Below are 19,457 nucleotides of genomic sequence, written 5' to 3'. Positions count from 1 at the left end.
TCTAAATTATTTACCACGTAATAAAGCTATCCCCGTTGACTCATATTCTTTATTCCGTATAATCGTCATTGCATCTATATAATGCTTATAGCTACAATTTTTGATAATCTAAAGAGGATCATATAAGTGAATCAAATTCTTGTTTAAAATTGCCTTGATCTACATTGAAGTCTCTTTTCCACCACATCATCTAATTTTAGAACAACACATCATAACAGCCTTCTCATTTGGCTGTCTCAGATGACCTAAAAATGACACATTCCTAAACTTATGTCTCTCAATCTACGATCCTAATTCCTAATTATCAAACATGAAACCAAAACCAATCAAGCAAAGCAAAGGTCATGACCGGAACATACAACAATATGCAAGCTGAAAATAATAATAATGAGATAAAGACAATGTCGATTCAAATAGAAATATTATCATCCCATAAAAAATTGGGACCTAGTGAAAAAGGACAAATTAGGTGAGATGAGAAAGTAAAATATGAATCGCAATTAATACAAATTTAGCCGCAATATTTTTATCGTGAATCAATTGCCACTTTTACACCGAACATATCACCACGTTGAAACACCCACCAGAATCTAACAACCTTTATTCCAATCAAAAGTCTCCAGTATTTTGTTAAATATCTTACTCTTCATGCATTGTTTTTCGATTTAAGAACAATGGACTCAAACCGGTAGACGGCAAGCAAATGTTCATAACATATGGATAAGTATCATATCGCAAATAAACAAATAAAAAAATATATCAGTACTAAACCCATATACAGGCAAAATTTGTTTTTTTAAACTTCACACCTTCGCACATACTAATTGAAAGTATTAAATAATTAATGTTGAAACGACAAACAAGTGCCTTGGGGTTTATGTGAGATTAACTTTGGCGCCAAGATCGTTTTGATTCTTTTGCGTATAAATTTGGAGTCTTATGTAATTTAAAACATCTCTGCATATCAACTTTCACGTATTAAATGACCGAATTACCTTTTATTATCAAATTTAAGTAAATTTGTATTGCCACGTGTTATATTCTCATCCGTGAAAAATCCAAAACGTAACTGATCCATATTTGAATATATTCCTATAGAATATTGAAATTGATATTGATATGGTCATAAGTCATAACCATGTCCATACGTATAAATATACTAACATGACACCAAGATACATATAACCCCTCCAACATGGTTGTGTGAAGAAAACACACTTATTTAACTCAAGGTGATACGAAACTATCACATTCATTTTTACCACTAAGTTCAACTCATTTTAAGATTGGGATTTCTTCTGTATTTTTGGCTTGGTGAGAATTTGCAAGCCCCATTTCTAAACTCTCATCAATTGTTGGGTTCTTGACATCTTTTTTGTTCTTGCGGTAGATGCAATACAAAATCAATTGCAGTGCTCCCAAAGCACACCCAAATCCATTAGGAATCTGCAATATATTTATATCATAAATAAATTTATTTAGTGATTTTTTCACATATAAAATAGTGTTGATATTATAAAAAGAAAAGAAAATATTCTTACATAGAGAAATTTGTCGTGACCAATGAGGCCATAAATACACCATGAGGTTCCACATAGGAAGACAAATAGTGACAATAGCCATGGCATAAACTCGACGACACTCTTGGTTTGGATCACCATTCTCTGCTCATCCAAAACAATATCATTAATTTAATTATGTATAGCGTTAATTGATTGTAAGATTACGAAAAAATAAGTCAGATTCTACTTTTACAACTTTTAAAATATGAATAATGAATTACGAAATTTCAAAAATTATCAGGTATCTCATCTGACTAAATTTAGAAAAAAATTGGATCTGAATTGATAGACGGAGAAAACTACAAGGAGGCGGTGGGCATACAACAACATAAAATGTTGAAAAGAGACGAATGTTAAATAGAGAGAATGGAGTCAGTGAATTTTATTTTATTTTTATTTTATTAATTCCAAAGGCTCAAACGATGTTGTTAGTTATCCATGTATTCACATTAATAGATGTGTGTTCCACTATTAGTCAACATCGCAAAATATTGACATGTGTAAACCTACCATGCTTATGTTTAAATTTTTTTTACAAAGTCTTCAAACATACCGTGGATTTATGTAAGTTGTAAGATAAAAGCCTCTGTTAATGACCTGATCATTTAAAAAATATATTTTCAAATAACATTTTAAAAATATAGCCCCAACTAATCTATTTTTATGTGGCTGTCTCATCATCGCAATTGCGTGGAACAATTTCAAATCTTTTTGAAATATAGTGATTCGTGATTCAATTTTGAAAGATGCATGGCAGACAAAAGTTTAACAAAACTTCGTGAGCTTATGGGCAATTAATTAACCTATAGATTAGGGTGAAAAATAATCAAGATATAAATCTTACCATGATTGAGAGAGGAGAAGCATACATTAGAATGGAGAAAATAGTGGCAGCATGTCACGGCCGCATTTTCTAAGGATAGAAAACACGGTGAATCGTGACTAGGGGAGGATAAAAGAAGCGGGAAAGAAAGGGAAAAACAACAAAACTCGACCCATAGCTCAAAATAAATGGAATAGCTCGAATAAAATCAGAGTATTATCTCAACAATCAACAACTCCAAATGAAACTATCTTGACAATACACGAACTCAAAAGAAACATCATTCAGCGGAAGCATTCGAGAGAAGAATAATATTATGTATGAAGACATAATATATTCGGAACATTTAAAAGCAAACACAAATCTTCACTAGCTCTGCTCAACACCCACCGTGCTCGTCACAGCTCAAACTGCACATTTTTAAAAGAAATACAGGGCTGAGTACTTGATGCACTCAGTGGACTCATGCCGAAAAATATTTTATAAAAACTATTTATCATGCCACCATTGAGTGCCCTCGGGGTTTTAACTTTAAAAATGCCCGAGACACTAAAATCATTTCCATTGTAAAATTCGACTGATCAGTCATTTTCCCATAGATGTCTACCATATCTGATCCATTGATGACAAGGAATGTGGCCACATTCCAAGTCACTAGACCGGCCGACCCAAAAGACGGCTCACGATCCCCATTGGTGTACACTAGCCTGAGTAGGGACTCACTCCCTAGTCAGACCCGAATTCGATTATCCATAGATGGCAAAAGCCACATCAGATAGGTTCCATAGAATAAAATAAAACACGGCATGACAAATATTCATATCATTTTCACATCAAAATATACTTAGGGCATAGCCCTTATTTAAAAAGAAAGCCCACCTCAATCGTTTAATTTTCTGAATTTGAAATCCTTTCCGTTCTCGAAAGCGTGCGTGAAAAGCCTTCGTCACCTAGAGTGTTCCACTTAGCCCATTTCTTTTTAATTTGTAATCTGGCCCAAGAAACCATGAATTCCAATCCCATAAATCCTTTTTAATCTATTGACTCAAAGTATTAACTAAAGACAAGGCCCAACAAAATAAATAAACAACACCACCACTTATTCTCACCTTCCCATCGTGTTTCTCTCTCAGTTTCAAAATTTGTTCACACAATCAGAGAACACCGGCGCCTAATTCTTTCTTCCTTCTCAACAATCGGTTTCTTCTCTCTCCTCTTTCTTCTTCCTCCTCCACGATTCATTCTTGGAGACCTACCCCGGCTCTGCAGAGCCGTCCGTCTGCTACGTGGCAGCGCTGCTGCCTGCGCTTTCACTCCCACCACCGGCCCTGCTGCACTCGCTCATCGTGGGAGTCCGTCGTTGTCAGCCCTCGCTGTTCGGTCCTCTATCTCAAAACGATTTCGCTCTGTCTTCCTCTCTCTTCCTCCTGGCGGAGAGCAACTTCGCTGCCGCCCGTCGCCATTGGATCCGGAAATTTTCTCCTCCGTCGATCATTGCCGCTGATGTCTCCAGTTCGTGAACCCCGTTGTCACTACAGTCCAGCGAAGGTGAGCTCGCCGTCGAGCAGCTCCTTCAAACGGGCTGCTGCCACCGTCGTCCTTGCCGGAACTCGGCCGCCCCAGCCCTCTCATTCAAACTCTCTGCGTCTTCGTCATCCGTTGTATCGCGCTCCGAATTGCAGCGCCGTCACCTCTCCGTCTGACCGATCGCCGCCTCTGTTAGCAAGCAAGTTTCGCTGCTGCCGTTGCCGGATCGTGCCGCCGTGCAGCCGTTGTCGCTGCTGCCAGCACAGAGCCGGCGCCGCGCCGCCTTTGGCTCCATATGCACCCCGTCGTCGCTGAGCCCGTAGACCACTATCTCTTCTCCCTCCATCCAACTCTCTCAAACACAACGCCTACCATCTCTCATTCTCTAATTTCTAACTTTTTGGATTTTTCTTGGAATTGATTGTGATGAAACGTGCACTCACGGGGAGATAGATATGTATACATAGAAAACTGATTTCAAGAAATCTTTTTCAGCTTGTCAAAGTCGGATTTTGTGGAACAGAAAAGTGAGTGGTGGTTTCAGGTTTAAAATTCTTGCTGACTAGGTTATTGATCAAAGATGGGCTCAAAGAAGAAAGCATTAAATAAAAAGTCTTGGGCTCATAATAAGTGGGTTTTAAATTGGCTAGAAATAATAATTGTTTATGCCCAAGTTTGTAAAATCCTTCTCTCGACAACAGAAACAAAGGCGAAAAATTTCCAAGTGCATAACGACGTCATTTCAAGAACAAATAAAAAGATAGAAAAAGTCGGGGTATTACACAACAACACCACAACAGCTTCCTTTTCTTCTCCTGTTTGATGGCTAAAATGGAAACCAAAGCAACAGTGGAAAATATAGCAAGAATGCCCAAAAGAAGACCAATGGTTCTACACTTCACCTTCTTAGTCGCAAATACAAGAAATATTAGAACATAAACTGACTCAATCACCGTGTCCCATTTATTGCTGAAACCAAGTAGTTGTTTGGTGATATGAAAGGCAATCCATACCTGCAATTAATCAGGAGTTTAAATAATGATTACAAAGTCATTGATTATCTGTCGATTATCACATTCTTGGTACGATGGAAAGGAACGAGCTTGATGTTGGAGTATAAAAATACGCAAATTTGTCTAAAAACTAGTAGTATGACTTTTGGTTAAGTTTTGGTTTGTCCTACCAATTTGTAATATGTTGATGATTTGTAGTTGAGTTATTTGCTAAATGCATTGAGAAAAATGATAAAATTCAGTGGTAGTCTTATCCTCGTAGTACAATTTTTTGAATGTCAACTTAGATACAATTTCACCCAAATTAGACATGTGGAAAAATTGAGAAAAATGTTAAACTTTGTGGTTTTTACTGTCGTAGCGAGACTAATTAATTGTCTAATGATTTGTGGTTGAGTTGTTTGTTAAATGCATTGAGAAAAATGATAGTAAAATTTATTGGAGGTCTCATTCTCGTAGAATTTTCCGCATGCCATTTTAGAGTACAATTTTACACAAATTAGATTCCGTGGAATAATGAGAAAAATGTTAAATTTATGGTTTTTAATATAGTAACGGGACTAACTTTCTGAAATGAATGTATACTACTAAAAAAATGTAAAATATAAATGGAATAGTAATATTTTAGACAAATAAAATATACTGTAGTTACCAAGTAGCAAGCAAATAGTTGAGTAATGCCATAACATATACTATATGGTACCACAGAAAATTGCTCAGTTGATCCTTTTGAAAGTAACCCTAATAAACAATTGTCTCAAAAATTAGCATAAAAAGACAATAATAAATTAACGAAAAATTCATTAAGTAGTGGAGTATTCACTCACGAGGGAGATAGGAACAAAACCAAACCAGTAGCGTTTCCTAAAATAGCATAGAAATATATCATCAGCAGCTAGAAAACAATCAAAGTGACAAAAATTCAAATTAAATTAAATCATTCCAATAACTCCAAACACCAAATGCAAAGTTTTGGCTCTATGACTCATTTTCAATGAATATCTCAAAAAATTAAAACGGAATTGAAGAATAGTATGTCGATAGTGTTTTTTTGGAGGTGATGATTGGGAAATGGAGTTGAGGTGATTTATATTGTGTGGATTTAAATAAAAAACAAAAGGCCTAATTTTTTTGGTGTTAATGAAACAAATTACGTCCTTATCATCCCAGCTATGTCTCACTTATTAAATGACAGAATTACCATCATCATCAAAGGTAATTAAATATGATAAATTGGCAACAGAAAAATTACCAAGTTTTGGTCAATCCCACAACTTTAAAAAATGGTCAATTCAAGCAAATTACGTTTATGAATTTAAAAAGTGATATGTTCTCACTAAAAAAAACTTAATTTTTAAGGACATAAAAATTAAGACGCAATTACTTGCATTGGAAAATTCTAAAAATTAATAGTAACACTTTAAGACATAATACATAATGGTCTTAAATTAAGGACATATCAAACTAATCTTTGGCTAAATTAATAGTAACACTTTAAGACATAATACATAATGATCTTAAATTAAGGACATATCAAACTAATCTTTGGCTAAATTAATAGTAACACTTTAAGACATAATATATAATGGTCTTAAATTAAGGACATATCAAACTAATCTTTTGCTTTTTTAGGATGCTTCAATTTTGCATCCTCTAATTTTAGTTGGGACACAAACAATAAAAATATTTTTTTAAGCATTGGTGATATATTTAGATACACAAACTAGCGTCCTTAATTGAATTAAAAAATGTCCTTGATGGATTTTTTTTTTGTAGACTATAGTGATATGTGCAAAAATTAAAGATATGTTGACTAAGTGTATTAATGACATCGTTTAAGTACCCCAATTGTTTTGTCCGCATATTATTTTCCATCTGCCAAATTATATATAATTTTTCTTAAAATATGTCACATAGCATTGGAATTATATATTTAACTTTAAACCAAGATACAAATAAGCCCAACCACATGGTTGTGTGACAGCACACTTTCATTTATGATTGTGTGAAGACAGCACACTTTTTAACTCAAGTTGGTATGAAACTATTACATTCATTTCTACCAATGAGTTTGGGCTTTTATCTTGTTATAAATTAAGATTGAATATTTTTGGCTTGCTGAGGATTAGCAAGCCCCATTTCTAAACTCCCATCAATTGTAGCTTTCTTGACATCTTCATTGTTTTTGCGGTAGATGCAATATAAAATCAATTGCATTGCTCCCAGAAAACACCCAAATCCATTAGGAATCTGCAGCATAAATGATCAATTATTAATTATTAATGAATGATGCTTTTCACATGTAAAATATTATTATTACTATTTAGAAAAGAAAAACAGAAAATATACTCACATAGAGAAATTTGTCATTGCCAATGAGGCCATATATAAACCATGAGGTACCACATAGGAAGACAAATAGTGATAATAGAAATGGCATATACTCAACGCTCTTGGTTCTGATCACCAATCTCTGCTTATCCAAAACAATATCATTAATTCAATCACATATAAGGGTTAATTATATCATGACAGATGTAAGGGTTAATTTCCGTAGAATCATGAAAAGTAAATTTGATTTATCCCTCATCTTTCAAAATTTAGTGACAAATCAAAATTCTGAATCATCCCATACGTGTTGGCAGACGGAAAAGTGTAAGCGGTGGTCGGACGGACGATGTACAGCGGATGGAGGGAGAGAGTGAGATTTGAGAGGAATTTTTCTAATTATTTTTTAGTTCATCAGACTTTAAATACATGTATAAGCCACTATTCATCAACATCACCAAAATTTGTCACGTGTACACCAATCCTGGGCAGACCACCGCCTAGACAAGTTATGTGATATTAGGCTTAAGCGCCCCTACTAGGCTATCATGTTTATCTTTTTAATGTTTATCATTTAACGACTCTTCAAATTTATCCTAATGTAAATTGTTATAAAAAATTCACACTATTAGTGATCTAAATCATATAAAAATTTCAAATAAAAATTTGATTGCTAATAATTTTTTTTGCATCCCCCTCTAGCACCAACTCATCATCGTATTTACCTGGAAAATCAACATGGGACAATTTTTTTTTTAATTCCGTGATTTGACATTTGAATTTTGAAAAATGCAAACATATTAAAATTTGGAAAAAGTTCATGATTTTACTGGCAATTAATATTTTTTTTGGGGGGGGGGTGTTTGTCTAAATAAAAGGAAGATAGATCTTACCATGATTGAGAGAGGAGAGGCATACATTATGATGGAGAAAACAGAGGCAACAAGACCACAAAACAACTGCCTTTTGTTCTCCTGTTTGATGGCTAAAACCGAAACCAAAGCGACAGTGGAAAATATAGCAAGAATGCCAAAGAGAAGAGCCATGGTTCTTCCCTTCTCCTTCTTGGCCGCAAACACAAGAAATATTAGGACATACACTGACTCAATCACTACTCCTGTTCCATTTATTGCTGTAACCATGTAGTTGTTTGGTGATACGAAAGGCAACCCATACCTGTATATATGGTCAGGAGTTTCAATATTCATCATAAACTAATATCGTCTTGGTACGATGGAATGGAAATGTAAGAACGACTCGATTTTAGTAGAAAATTATGTATGAATTGTAAGCCGAAATACATTAGCCGAATCTTATGTATTTTTCAAACTTAAATCCAATGAGTTCTGACTTCCATGTCATACACAATTTTCCCAAAATCCAAATCAATGAAATAATTGAAACAATGGCAAGGTTTATATAGTTTTTATATATACTAATGAAGAATTGTAAAAAATAAATGGAGCAATATTTAGAGAAATAAAAGATAATTACCAAGCAGCAAGCAAACAGTTGAGTAATGCCATAACATATGGTATCCCAGAAAATTGCTCAGTTGATCTGTTCGTGATGATCCTCTTGAAAGTAATCCTATTTAACAATTTCCCAATATTAGCATAAAATAACAATAATAATAAAATAAGTAACAAAAATTTCACTAAGTTGTGGTGTTTTGACTCACGATGGAGAGAGGAACAAGAACAAACCAGTACCATTTCCTAAAATTAAACACAGAAATTCATCAGCAATAGCAAATAATTAAAGTGACACTAATTCAAATAAATTAAATCATGAGTACCAATAACTCCAAACACCAAATGCAAAGCTTTGGCATGATGACTCATTTTCAATGAATATATCAGAAAAATAAAAATGTAACTGAAGAATAATATGATGAGAGGTGATGATGATGAGGAAATGAAGATGAGGGGTGATTTATATTATTTGGATTCAAATAAAAACAAAACCCCTTTTTTATGTTTGGTGTTAATGAAACAGATTGCGTCCTTATCTTCACCTTCTCTCTCTAAATCACATGTAGAATGCGCAAGTATTTTGGGTGTTATGTGTGATGATGCATGTCTGAGAATCTGAGTGGCTGATTCAGCTACTGACTAATGTTTAATTTCTGGTGAAAAAGTGAGACCAGTGTGGTGAGGGTTTGGAGTATTAGGAAAACCATGGATGGGTTTTGTAAAAGCTGTGTTCTTTAAATCTTAGATGAATGCATTTATTTGTTTTTAGGATTTGTGTTGATAATGTAAAATTTAATTGCTTATGGATGTTTCTTCTCCCTAAAGAAATGTGATACTCAAAATACTCCATCAATTAAGTCTTTTTCTTTTTACTCTATTTAATTTTATTTTTACTATTTTTAGTACATGAATCTTAAATTTACGACACATTTCTATTTTTAGAACAATATTTTCTCAATCGAATTAATATACTCAACCACTTTATTTTTTTTTAATTAAAGTATTTAACTTTTATTTCCTCTCTTCATTTAATTCTTACGTAGGCATTTTCTCTCTTCAATCCAACTAATATTTATTTCTCTCGTTTTATTATAAAGTGTATATATAAAAAAAAGTTTCATAAACCTCTTTCATTCACTTTTATTTATATTCCTAAAAACTGTTGTCAAATCTAAATGGACACAAGGGGGGATATGGGGAGTATAAAGCTCACTTGATTAGGCACGAATTAAGTGTTAAGAAAAGTTGGGAAAAGAGTTCTTTTTGAAATGTAAGTCCTACATATATTTATTACAAGTTTATAATAAAATATTAGTGAAATAAATTATGATATAATTAAAGATTATATCTTAAAAATTGTAAAATTAAAATAATAAATATAATAGCGAATATATTTCAGAATGGCAATACGAGGCTTTAACTACAGAAGAGGTGATTATATATATAATAGCTAGTGGAGATAATATATAGTAGTACTACATAATACGTACACATGGTGCTTGTATTGTGACGTGATATTTTTTGTTATTGGAAACTAACTGAATATTGACATATTTCTATTATGATATATATGAATATATATACAGGGGTATGTTAGGGTGCCACCACCCCTTAAAATAACAACATACCACTAATTCTAGCTAATCATTTGTACACGTGGACGAATAATAAGCTGCCACATGGCCAAAAGAAAATCTGGAAAAAGACGGTTTGCAATTTGCTGGTCTTTATCCAGCAATATTTCTTGTCCAGCAATATCTGACACACTATACAACAATTTATAGATTGCTGTGTAGTGTTTGTAATATTGCTGTGTAGCGTTTATAATATTGTTGTATAAGCGGTGTCACGGTGTCATTTTAAGAGGGGTTGTCATTTTAACACAAACCTATATATATATATAGGTATTTAATAAATTAAATAATAAATAATAAAGTAAGAGATAAGATAAAACCGAAAAGAGAAAGAAAGAATAAAGTAGAAAAGAGAAAGAAGTTAATTATTGTAAAAAATAAAATGTGCAAACTTAGGCTGAGACGTCACAAAAGAGAATACGTCTAACTTAAATTAGGATGGAGAGAGTACTATATTATCGATTTTTAAAGAAAATAAATTACAAAATATTACATCGTTTTATCGTAAAAAATAAAATTGCATGCACAAAACACAAATGCACATTTATAATTCAATTTATAATGTGCCGAAAGTTGCTTTTTAAGATACAGAAATAAAAGGGTTCAAAAGTAATAATTCTTGAGTGCGGATATATAGAAGAAATTGATGGAATAAAATATCAATTTAAAAGTAACAAAATTCTTAAATTAAAAATTAGCATTTAATTAAAATCCTAAAAATTTAAAACTATACTAAAATTAATTTAAAATCATAGTTATTTTTTTTAAGTTAACAAAATTAGAGAGGAAAATGAGTAAAAAAAAATTATGTGAAGAATGAAATATTTATAGATAATTTTGAGATAAATTGAAGGATACAAAAATAATAAAATAAGCTAAGAGACGGGACGGGACAACCCTCCAGACCGAGAAGCCCCACGGGATGGGACACTCGCAACGGCATCCCTTAACCATCCCGTCCCAGCGGGACGAGCCTGCGCCGCAAAGGGCATCTTGTGGATGCTCTAATATTTTCAATGGCAAGATAAAAGAAAACCATAAACATGTACTACAATATATATTTTTATATTATTTTTGACCAGTCCCTTTAATCAGATTTTGCCTAATTTCAAATCTAAAAAGTTGCTAGATATTCATGTCATTGCATATTGTAATTTTCACTACTACGAACTATTATCAATAAATAGACATATATAGCATACAATTAGTTCTTATAATCTGGCCAGTGATATGACAATAAATTGATTGCAGATGATTGGAAAATGAACGGTTCTATACTTTGTTATTGTTTCTATTCCAAACTACTCGAGTGCTACTATTTTGTTTTTTTGTCATTTTTGTCTCGGGTGGCTTACTTAATTGAAATTTGTTATGGTTTATCATTTTCATTTTGGGGCTCAGAAATTAAAAATAAGTATATATTTAAGACTCCATAAGTTAAGTATAGTAAGAATAAAATAAGAAAAAATAAAGATGGAGAGTTTTGAAAGAATACCCTAGAAGATAGTAATGTAAGAAAGAGTAAATGTGTTATATTTTGCGAAAAAGAAATAATCTAACTGTATGAGACGATCTAAAAATAGATACTACTCCATGATCCAACATTAATTAAATAGGACTATTAAACAACTCATATAATTATATACATAGCTTATCGTTTTTTATCTCTTTATTTTTGGATGTATTTACTTTTTATCCGCTATAATCATGGGGAGTTTTGTTAAAGGGAAAAAAACGAGGGATTTGAATTTTCATTTCATATCTCAATCATTACTATGTCAATAATAAATATAGGACTATCTCAATAATAAATATAGGGAACATAAAATTGTTATAGAAAAGGCATTAAGAGAAAGTTCATTTCAATAGCTTATAAGCTCCCCCTCTCAAAAGAAAAAAGAACTCATCCATTTTTTTTAATGATTTTATAAGTAACTTATATTATCAATTTACCGAAAAATATTTGTCATTACGAATGTCCTTCTCAAATTTCTCTCTGTAACTAAGATTTACTACTATTTCTCTATCATCGTGAACTCAATCATATAGTAATAATAATAAGAAGAAGAAGAAATAGATAAATAAGAAATATAATAATATATAAAATATAAGATGCTCTATTTTCATAAATTAAATACTCTTTCTGTCATGTCATTATCGAGACGCTTATTTTATAAACAAGATTTAAAAATTGATAATGGAGATGAAGTAAAGTATAAGAGAGAAAAAAGTATATGAGTGAGAAGGGAAAATAAAATAAGAGAGATAAAATATTTTTTTTGCAAAAAAGGAAATTGACTCATTTTAGGTGGGACAATACAAAAAGGAAAGTGACTCGCTGAGATGAAGAGAATATACAATAGTAGAATACAACGTGCAATGTATTCATTTAAATACTTTGATGGGACCCATTTACACATACTTTAATAATGTGATATACTCCCTCCATCCCATAAAAATAGGGTTTTAGGAATAATACAAATTTTAATGCAAAATTGGTACAGTAGAAAAGAGATTGTAAAAAAGTAATTGAAGTGTTGTTAGTAGAGAATGTGACTCACCTTATAAAAGAGAAATACTAAAAATAGAAACGGACTAATTTTATAGAACTGATCAAAATAAAATAAAAAAGACGATTATATTTATGAGTCGGGGAAATACATTTTAATATATCTACAAGAATTTCATCTGTAAATTGTAATAGTACTACTCGTTTTCTTTTTTACTTATTTTGTAACTCAAAAAGAGAACATTTACAAGATGTTGTTACGAACTCAATTCTCACATCGGTTATGAAAAAAATTGGTATGGGGTATATAGATTAAATGAGTTCTCTCTTCTAACAGATTAGTCTTTTGAGATGAGTTCTTCTGTTTCTTCTATCATATGCACCTAAATATTCATAGACCTAAAACAGTGAGCCAAACCATAGTATTACTCCATATTTTTGTGTTGACGAGAACAAATGTTTCTTGTGATACCATTTGGAATTTGGTGATAAATATTCATGTCCCACCACTCGAAAGACAGAAGATGGTGAAGAGTGTGTATATAAACATGAATTAGGATTATGTGCGTGCAAGCATTCAATGTTTTTGTTTGCTATTTTTTTATATAGAGATGGATAAAAATCAATTAAATACTCCAATCTTGTAGTACTATCTCAGTTGTACTTAGAATTCTAAAATTGGAATTAAGTGTTGTAAACTTGCCTTGAAACGTCTTCAACCATTCGGTTGCTCTTTGGCCTTTTAATTGTTCGTAGTTGTTAACAGGCACAGCTAATTCAAGGTTTAATGGTTGTGCCTTTTCAGGAAACCACTTGATCAGAAACAGAGTTACTTATCAGAAAATGAAGTCAAATTGGGATATCGAGAAAAAACTCATTTTTTAATAACTTGGATTGTGGATTAAAGGACGAAACCCTGCTTTTCCTTTCTTTTCGGGTCAAATTTGCGATGATTTTCCTAAAGTTCGAAGATGAAAAGGAAAAAGCCAAAAATCTTGCCGACTGCTAGTTAGCCGATCCGCTCTTTCTTCATTTACTTGCTTTCATTATGCTACTACCGCTTTTGCTTTGAAGCTAATCATTATTGACTGATGACTGAACCCTCATGTCTCATTGTGATTTTTCCAGGTGGTGTTTGTTGTAATTTTGTTTTGTTTCTGGACTAAAACATTAAGATATGAGAACACATTCAACACGCTTCATCTATCATCGTTTACACATAGTAAGCAACTATGCTAGCATTATTTGTTCCGTTATCAAAACTCCGTCAAATTCAACGATTTGATGAACCATGGAGATAATATAAGAAAAGGGTGTGAAGTAAGAATGAAAAGACGGTGAATATATCTTCATAATCTAAGAGTAAGATATTACATGAATATATCCATAGCATGATCTGGACCATGCATCTACCATTCTAAATATAAGGGGGACATGTTTTTTCTCCCAACCAACTTGTTAGTACAAAATTCATGTGCATATCCTCACTTATAAATTCATAATTTTTGAAAATCTACAATAATACTCCATATAAACAATTGTAATCGGATGAAAATGAACACTTATAGTCTTATACACACATTGATTCAAGTGGATATCTTTTGGTTGAGAAAATCACTAGGTGAGACATAGGCGTTGGATGGTGGTGTCACAACATTGTAGACAATTGGTATTAGGAAGGTTTCCATTGCTAAAGATGAATGAATGCCAAATTAAAGTATACAACAGTATTTGATGGTCCCAAAAATTTGGACGCAAGTCAAAATTATGACAAAACCAATCCCAGTGGCTACATATACCAAAGGAATCTTTTCCAAATTAGACAGTAAACTTTGGTAGAATGATGAATTGAAAATGAGTTTGTGTGTACAATCTTGTGTTACTTCTTAGGTGATGCATTGTGTCGGTGCTCTTTGATTAAACCTAATGTTATTCCCTTCTTGAACTTTTTTGTTAAGAGGTAATAGGGTTTGGCATACTCTTCTTTAATAATTCTCACCACCTCAACATTTTGTATTTATGTTTGGCACTTAAAATCGTCTACAGACTACAATCACAAACTATAGTTAGTGATCTATGGTTAGATATTTTAAATTATTGATAACAATACAATATTTATGGTGTATGGTTACTTCTTCATTTTACTCAAATTTTTACGACAAATTAGAGGAGCAGGAGGCAATCATCAAAGATGTTTGCAACATCAAGTTCCAAGAGTAAATTACTTTTACTAATATTTTTAGTTGGATTTGATTTATGTGTTATTGCTTCATTGTTCATGTTTCTTATTTAGTACGAAACACTTACACCTGAAAATGAAAGATAGCAGTACAAAGAAAAAATAGTAGCAACAAAAGTAATAAATTTAAACATTCTATCTTGAATCGAACAGAATATGAAAATAAAAATAAACTAGCAGCACGCATTAACGAAAATCTTCATCCACATCCACAAGAGAATATTAGCCAATCCTCATCCATCAAGGAGTATTAGACTCACCACATTTCTAAACCATATCAAACAATTATTGAGTATAACTTATCGAGGCATAAAATGTGAACCATATGTATTAGACCATACCCAAACACAATAACGCAGACGACTATGTATTAGGAGCGAAGATTCGTAGGTTATAAAAGTTAATTTTGTGGGATAGATCATAGATGTAAAGAAATGATTTCTGGACATGAGTTATACAAATGTTAGGACTTGCATAAACATAAAAAATAGAACTACTATAAAAATCTATTAAAACAAATACTTCTAGGCTGTGTTAGTTTTTTCTTTTTTCTGGCGAAGGTGAATATGGATGTGAAGAAAGTGTAACGAACACTAGAGAAAAGCAAAAAAGTATATTTACCATAAAATTAAGGCAATGGCATGGGTGGTTTCCATTTGCTGAACTCCACCAAATCTCTACTCACTAAACTTCCATTATGCAGCCAAAACGTCTCTGCTGACTGATGGAATTGCCTCACTTTCTTCTGAAGCTCCCCAAGAATTCCACTGAAAGCCGAGCATGATTCTGATTCTGTAGCATACACCCATAAGCACCTCACTCTCCGCCCTCGGGCGATCATTTCTTCTATCTCATTATCTGGGAGAGAAACGGAACAATTTTGTTAGACAATAGTAAAAGTGGTGCATTGTGAGAAACAAAGCAGCACGACAGACCAAACGAATGACCTGAAATCGATTCCAAGTAATCCAAAAGTTCTTTCCCTATTCGAGTGGATGGCCATTTGATTGATATCTGGGAGTAGTCGACTACATCCTGGAAAGGTAGCTCTACCTGATCAGATAGGATAACCGGGACACACTCCTGTTCAGTGCAAAACAACAGCAGCAATGAGCTCAAATAGTTATGTATTTGTATATTATACACACTTATACACACTCGAAACAGAAACATGTTGATACGGACCACAAAGAATGACTCGTAGAAGCGAAGTGTCCATGATGACTCTCCACGTGGAGCGAGACAGAATTTTGCATTTCGCAGATGTAGAAAGTAATCCCTCTTCCCAAGTTTTTCTGGGCCGCTAAATTTCAACACTGGAGATTCCAACTGTTAACAGGATCAAACATTCACATCTTTCAATGAAATTATTGCAGTGATAATGGAACAAAATATCAAAATATATAGTACCAAAAGTGAAGCTTATCAGAAGGAATGAAATTTATCAAGGTGCTAGATTAGGGGTGGCTTTCTTAATCAACATTATAGGCCTATTTATTCAGCTTTGACCAAGAATTTAAATGAAATGCAAAATGCCGGTAAATAAGTTGAGTGAGAAATCTTTTCACATCTGTTAATGAAAGAAAACTATTTACACCAACCACTAAGCTACTGGTAGCCTGTCCAGATCTACCACTTCCATAGTTTTTTCCTAGGGGAGTTTATATTGATGATGATAATAATAATAAAGAAAGATGTTGGTAAGAAGAATGGGAGATGTACCTTTTCAGGATATTCCTTTGCAAGTTCTATCAATCGAAGACGACCAATCTTTCCTTGTGCTCGACCTAAGTAATTTGCCAAATATTTTCTCTTTGATAAAGGCAAAGGATCAACAAGCCTTGGATTATTAATTGTCATCCCATCATCAATATTACCGGGTATGATAATATCTTTCCATGTATTGAAGGCACTAACGTCTCGCTTATCAGTCCGGTCACCCTGCATTAAAGAGAAGATACAAACATAGGCATACATCAGTCATTAATGACATTTCTTGTAATGAAAGTGGCAAAAATGTTGATTTTTACATGATTTTGTGCAAAACTCTAAAACCAAGTCTGAGTGGAGGCCAAATGCAAAAAAAGAGATTCCTGAATCCCAATCCATACAAAATACATGAAATAACATGATCTAATAGTGAATCAACTACTGTGATAATAAATATACATGTCTAATGCATGGAAATTGGCAAAACTGAAGTGGCTCTATCTGTGTAGATTCTCCAAGTCATGCATAGAAACAGCCATTTTTGGTCTTTCACATCCTAGCATTTTATAAGCATGCTTCACATAATCATAGACAACAGTGAAATTAATATAGTAGGAAGAAGAAAAGCACAATTAAATATAAAAAAGTACCTCCGGAGTCAGAATTATGGAACGATTTATATATGTAGCCCAAGACTTGAACAAGTGAGCTCCAGCACCGCTGAAATGGAGTAAAACATCAAAACAATATAACTTTCCTCTGTCTGGTTATGTAGGAAAAAGATACAGCAGAAAGCATAAAAGTTTTGCTCATTCTCCATCTCAGCATCTTCGTGGTTTCCAGTTTCTATTATACTAAGATACTAAGATATGGAAAACAGCAAAGGCTTAATAAGTTTCTCTCAAAACATTAAGAAAAGTATTACTCCACTAGTGAACTGTGTCTGCAACTCAATAGGATAAGAATCCATAATCAGGGATCATTAAGACTTAAGCAAGGGACTAATAACTGTTGGGAATATCGTTGGTTTTTGTATACCTTTTGGATAACATATGGATAGACATAAACACCAATTTAATTCTTTATATACGTTCATAAATAGTACTCAAGTATTCCTAATTTACGAACTATAACCAGAAATCAGAGAATCATACCTTGGGAATACAAAAATATGGTTGCGCCCACCAGATAACCTGAAATATGGCATTTGACTTAAAACCTGAAACCAAATATTGCTGCTTTATATAACAATTATATCATGATCTCTCATGAAGTCCCCATGTTCTGATAAGGGGTTATATCTATTACCTTGACATAAGTATGGTTGATCTCTTTGTCATTCAGCCCACCCATCATTCGAACACATTTAACATAAGATGGAACAAAGAACAAATCTGCTTCCTCTTTCTTTCTAGTTCGATATGTTGACTGCAACAGCAACCTATGTATTTTAACCTAAATGGAAGCCAATAATTAGACAAAAGATGAAAAGTACTGCATGAGTTGCCACAACGAAATCCTCTTCCAATGGTGTTTACTTAGGGTAATAGCTTAGATAGATGAAATTTTAATATAGGCTTACTACACAACATTCTTTGATGGAATAAACAATTGTAACCTTGTTTTATATTATAGTTATAATCATTCAAATTACTCAGTGCTATATGTATATAGTCAATCATATCTCCTACCAAAGTAAACGCCCCCTTAAAATCTTTTCTTTGTAGGTGATGCATCATAATATCATTTCCTCATAGGTGCTACCATATTTTTGGTTAGTTAATCCATTTCCAGTGGATGCTCAGCAAATTTAGTAAGAAAATATACAGATTTTAATCTCCAAACCTTTAGGAACTTATTGTTAACGGTTAGAAAGACTTTTTTTCACCATATTCCAGTAGTGCCACTATCTCTTATCACCCAGAATCCTCTTTCAAACTATTCTTCAACTTCAAACATACAGGATTTAAATTACAGTATTCCTTCTGAAAGAGCAGATTCGCATTCTCCATCATCAATAGATTTAGATTTAAGTGTATAAAAAGGAGTCAAATAGTTGTGGAAAAACAGCTTTAGCTATACGTCAGAGTCTGAGATTAACTTAAACACGTCAAACTGAAACGGGGTTTCCACTCTCCACACTTCAGCAAAGAATCTCACCACAACTAAATGATGACAGCAAGAAATTGTTCTCATAACTTATAACACGTCATACTAACAGTGCAATGAAGTGCATAATCATATTTTGAAATTGCTAAAGTAGCTATATTCCACTTATCCAACAGTTAAGTTATTTTATCCTCAATCCTCCATAACATTGTCAATCACTTTGTTCAATAATACACCACGTACAAGAGAAACCCTCGCTGGTTATTGATTGATGACATGGTAGTTAACAGTGACACCCATGAATGCATGCCAAAGAACATAGCAAACCTTTAACCCATAAAAGTTGCAAAGCTAAACAATAAGGACCAATATACAGGAAAAATCCAGTCCTGTCCTCACAAAACTCAGTATACTTGTCTATGCAGAGAATTCAAAAAGGGGGAAAGAGAAAAGGAAACAACTACTGCTATTACATAAGTTGATTTTTGTTCATGCTGAATAATAAAAGCACCTCAGGATATCGAAGTG

The 19,457-nt window shown here is 32.9% G+C and overlaps 2 protein-coding genes and 1 pseudogene across 4 annotated transcripts in view; all 3 read right to left on the bottom strand.

Moving 5' to 3' along the window:
• Positions 1-1,122: 1,122 nt before the first annotated feature.
• Positions 1,123-5,914, bottom strand: LOC125221353 (bidirectional sugar transporter SWEET1-like; annotated as a pseudogene). Its single transcript, XR_016131811.1, has 8 exons — positions 5,864-5,914; positions 5,753-5,784; positions 5,578-5,666; positions 4,705-4,925; positions 3,881-3,885; positions 2,407-2,459; positions 1,542-1,664; positions 1,123-1,446 (listed from the first exon to the last, which is right to left on the bottom strand). The product of XR_016131811.1 is annotated as a bidirectional sugar transporter SWEET1-like (transcript).
• A 925-nt stretch (positions 5,915-6,839) lies between these two features.
• Positions 6,840-9,178, bottom strand: LOC125223674 (bidirectional sugar transporter SWEET1-like). Of its 2 annotated transcripts, XM_048126927.2 has the most exons (6): positions 9,052-9,177; positions 8,935-8,971; positions 8,748-8,843; positions 8,147-8,429; positions 7,279-7,398; positions 6,840-7,175 (listed from the first exon to the last, which is right to left on the bottom strand). In XM_048126927.2, the coding sequence occupies exons 1-6, from the start codon at positions 9,095-9,097 to the stop codon at positions 7,020-7,022; spliced, it is 738 nt and encodes a 245-aa protein (XP_047982884.1). In that variant the 5' UTR covers positions 9,098-9,177; the 3' UTR covers positions 6,840-7,019. The 2 variants fall into 2 exon arrangements, with proteins under 2 accessions (XP_047982884.1, XP_047982885.1); XM_048126928.2 differs by lacking the exon at positions 7,279-7,398 and having other exon boundaries at positions 9,052-9,178.
• A 6,319-nt stretch (positions 9,179-15,497) lies between these two features.
• Positions 15,498-19,457, bottom strand: part of LOC125219494 (putative glucuronoxylan glucuronosyltransferase F8H) — a 4,629-nt gene continuing 669 nt past the window's right edge. Inside the window, exons 2-8 of the mRNA XM_048121482.2 lie at positions 18,129-18,275; positions 17,975-18,039; positions 17,471-17,540; positions 16,833-17,051; positions 16,296-16,439; positions 16,058-16,193; positions 15,498-15,968 (exon numbers count right to left, since the gene is read on the bottom strand). Coding sequence (XP_047977439.1) covers positions 15,739-15,968; positions 16,058-16,193; positions 16,296-16,439; positions 16,833-17,051; positions 17,471-17,540; positions 17,975-18,039; positions 18,129-18,275 — 1,011 coding nt within the window. The 3' untranslated portion in view covers positions 15,498-15,738. The remainder of the gene's footprint in view (positions 15,969-16,057; positions 16,194-16,295; positions 16,440-16,832; positions 17,052-17,470; positions 17,541-17,974; positions 18,040-18,128; positions 18,276-19,457) is intronic.

The sequence above is a fragment of the Salvia hispanica genome, chromosome 1, assembly GCF_029641045.1.
Source record: "Salvia hispanica isolate PSC_SH4W2 chromosome 1, Shi_PSC_v1, whole genome shotgun sequence".
NCBI classification, from domain to species: Eukaryota; Viridiplantae; Streptophyta; class Magnoliopsida; order Lamiales; family Lamiaceae; genus Salvia; species Salvia hispanica.
The sequence above is the reverse complement of the archived record's forward strand: the minus strand, read 5'-3'. Positions and strand labels throughout refer to the sequence as shown.

Bases quoted from the DNA above. Each gene is read 5' to 3' on its own strand.
- LOC125223674 (XM_048126927.2), bottom strand. From the start codon at position 9,097: ATGAGTCATCATGCCAAAGCTTTGCATTTGGTGTTTGGAGTTATTG. The intron at 8,972-9,051 runs GTACTCATGATT...GTTTAATTTTAG, and splicing joins TTTGGTGTTTGGAGTTATTG to GAAATGGTACTGGTTTGTTC. The intron at 7,176-7,278 runs GTGAGTATATTT...TTTATGCTGCAG, and splicing joins GCAATGACAAATTTCTCTAT to ATTCCTAATGGATTTGGGTG.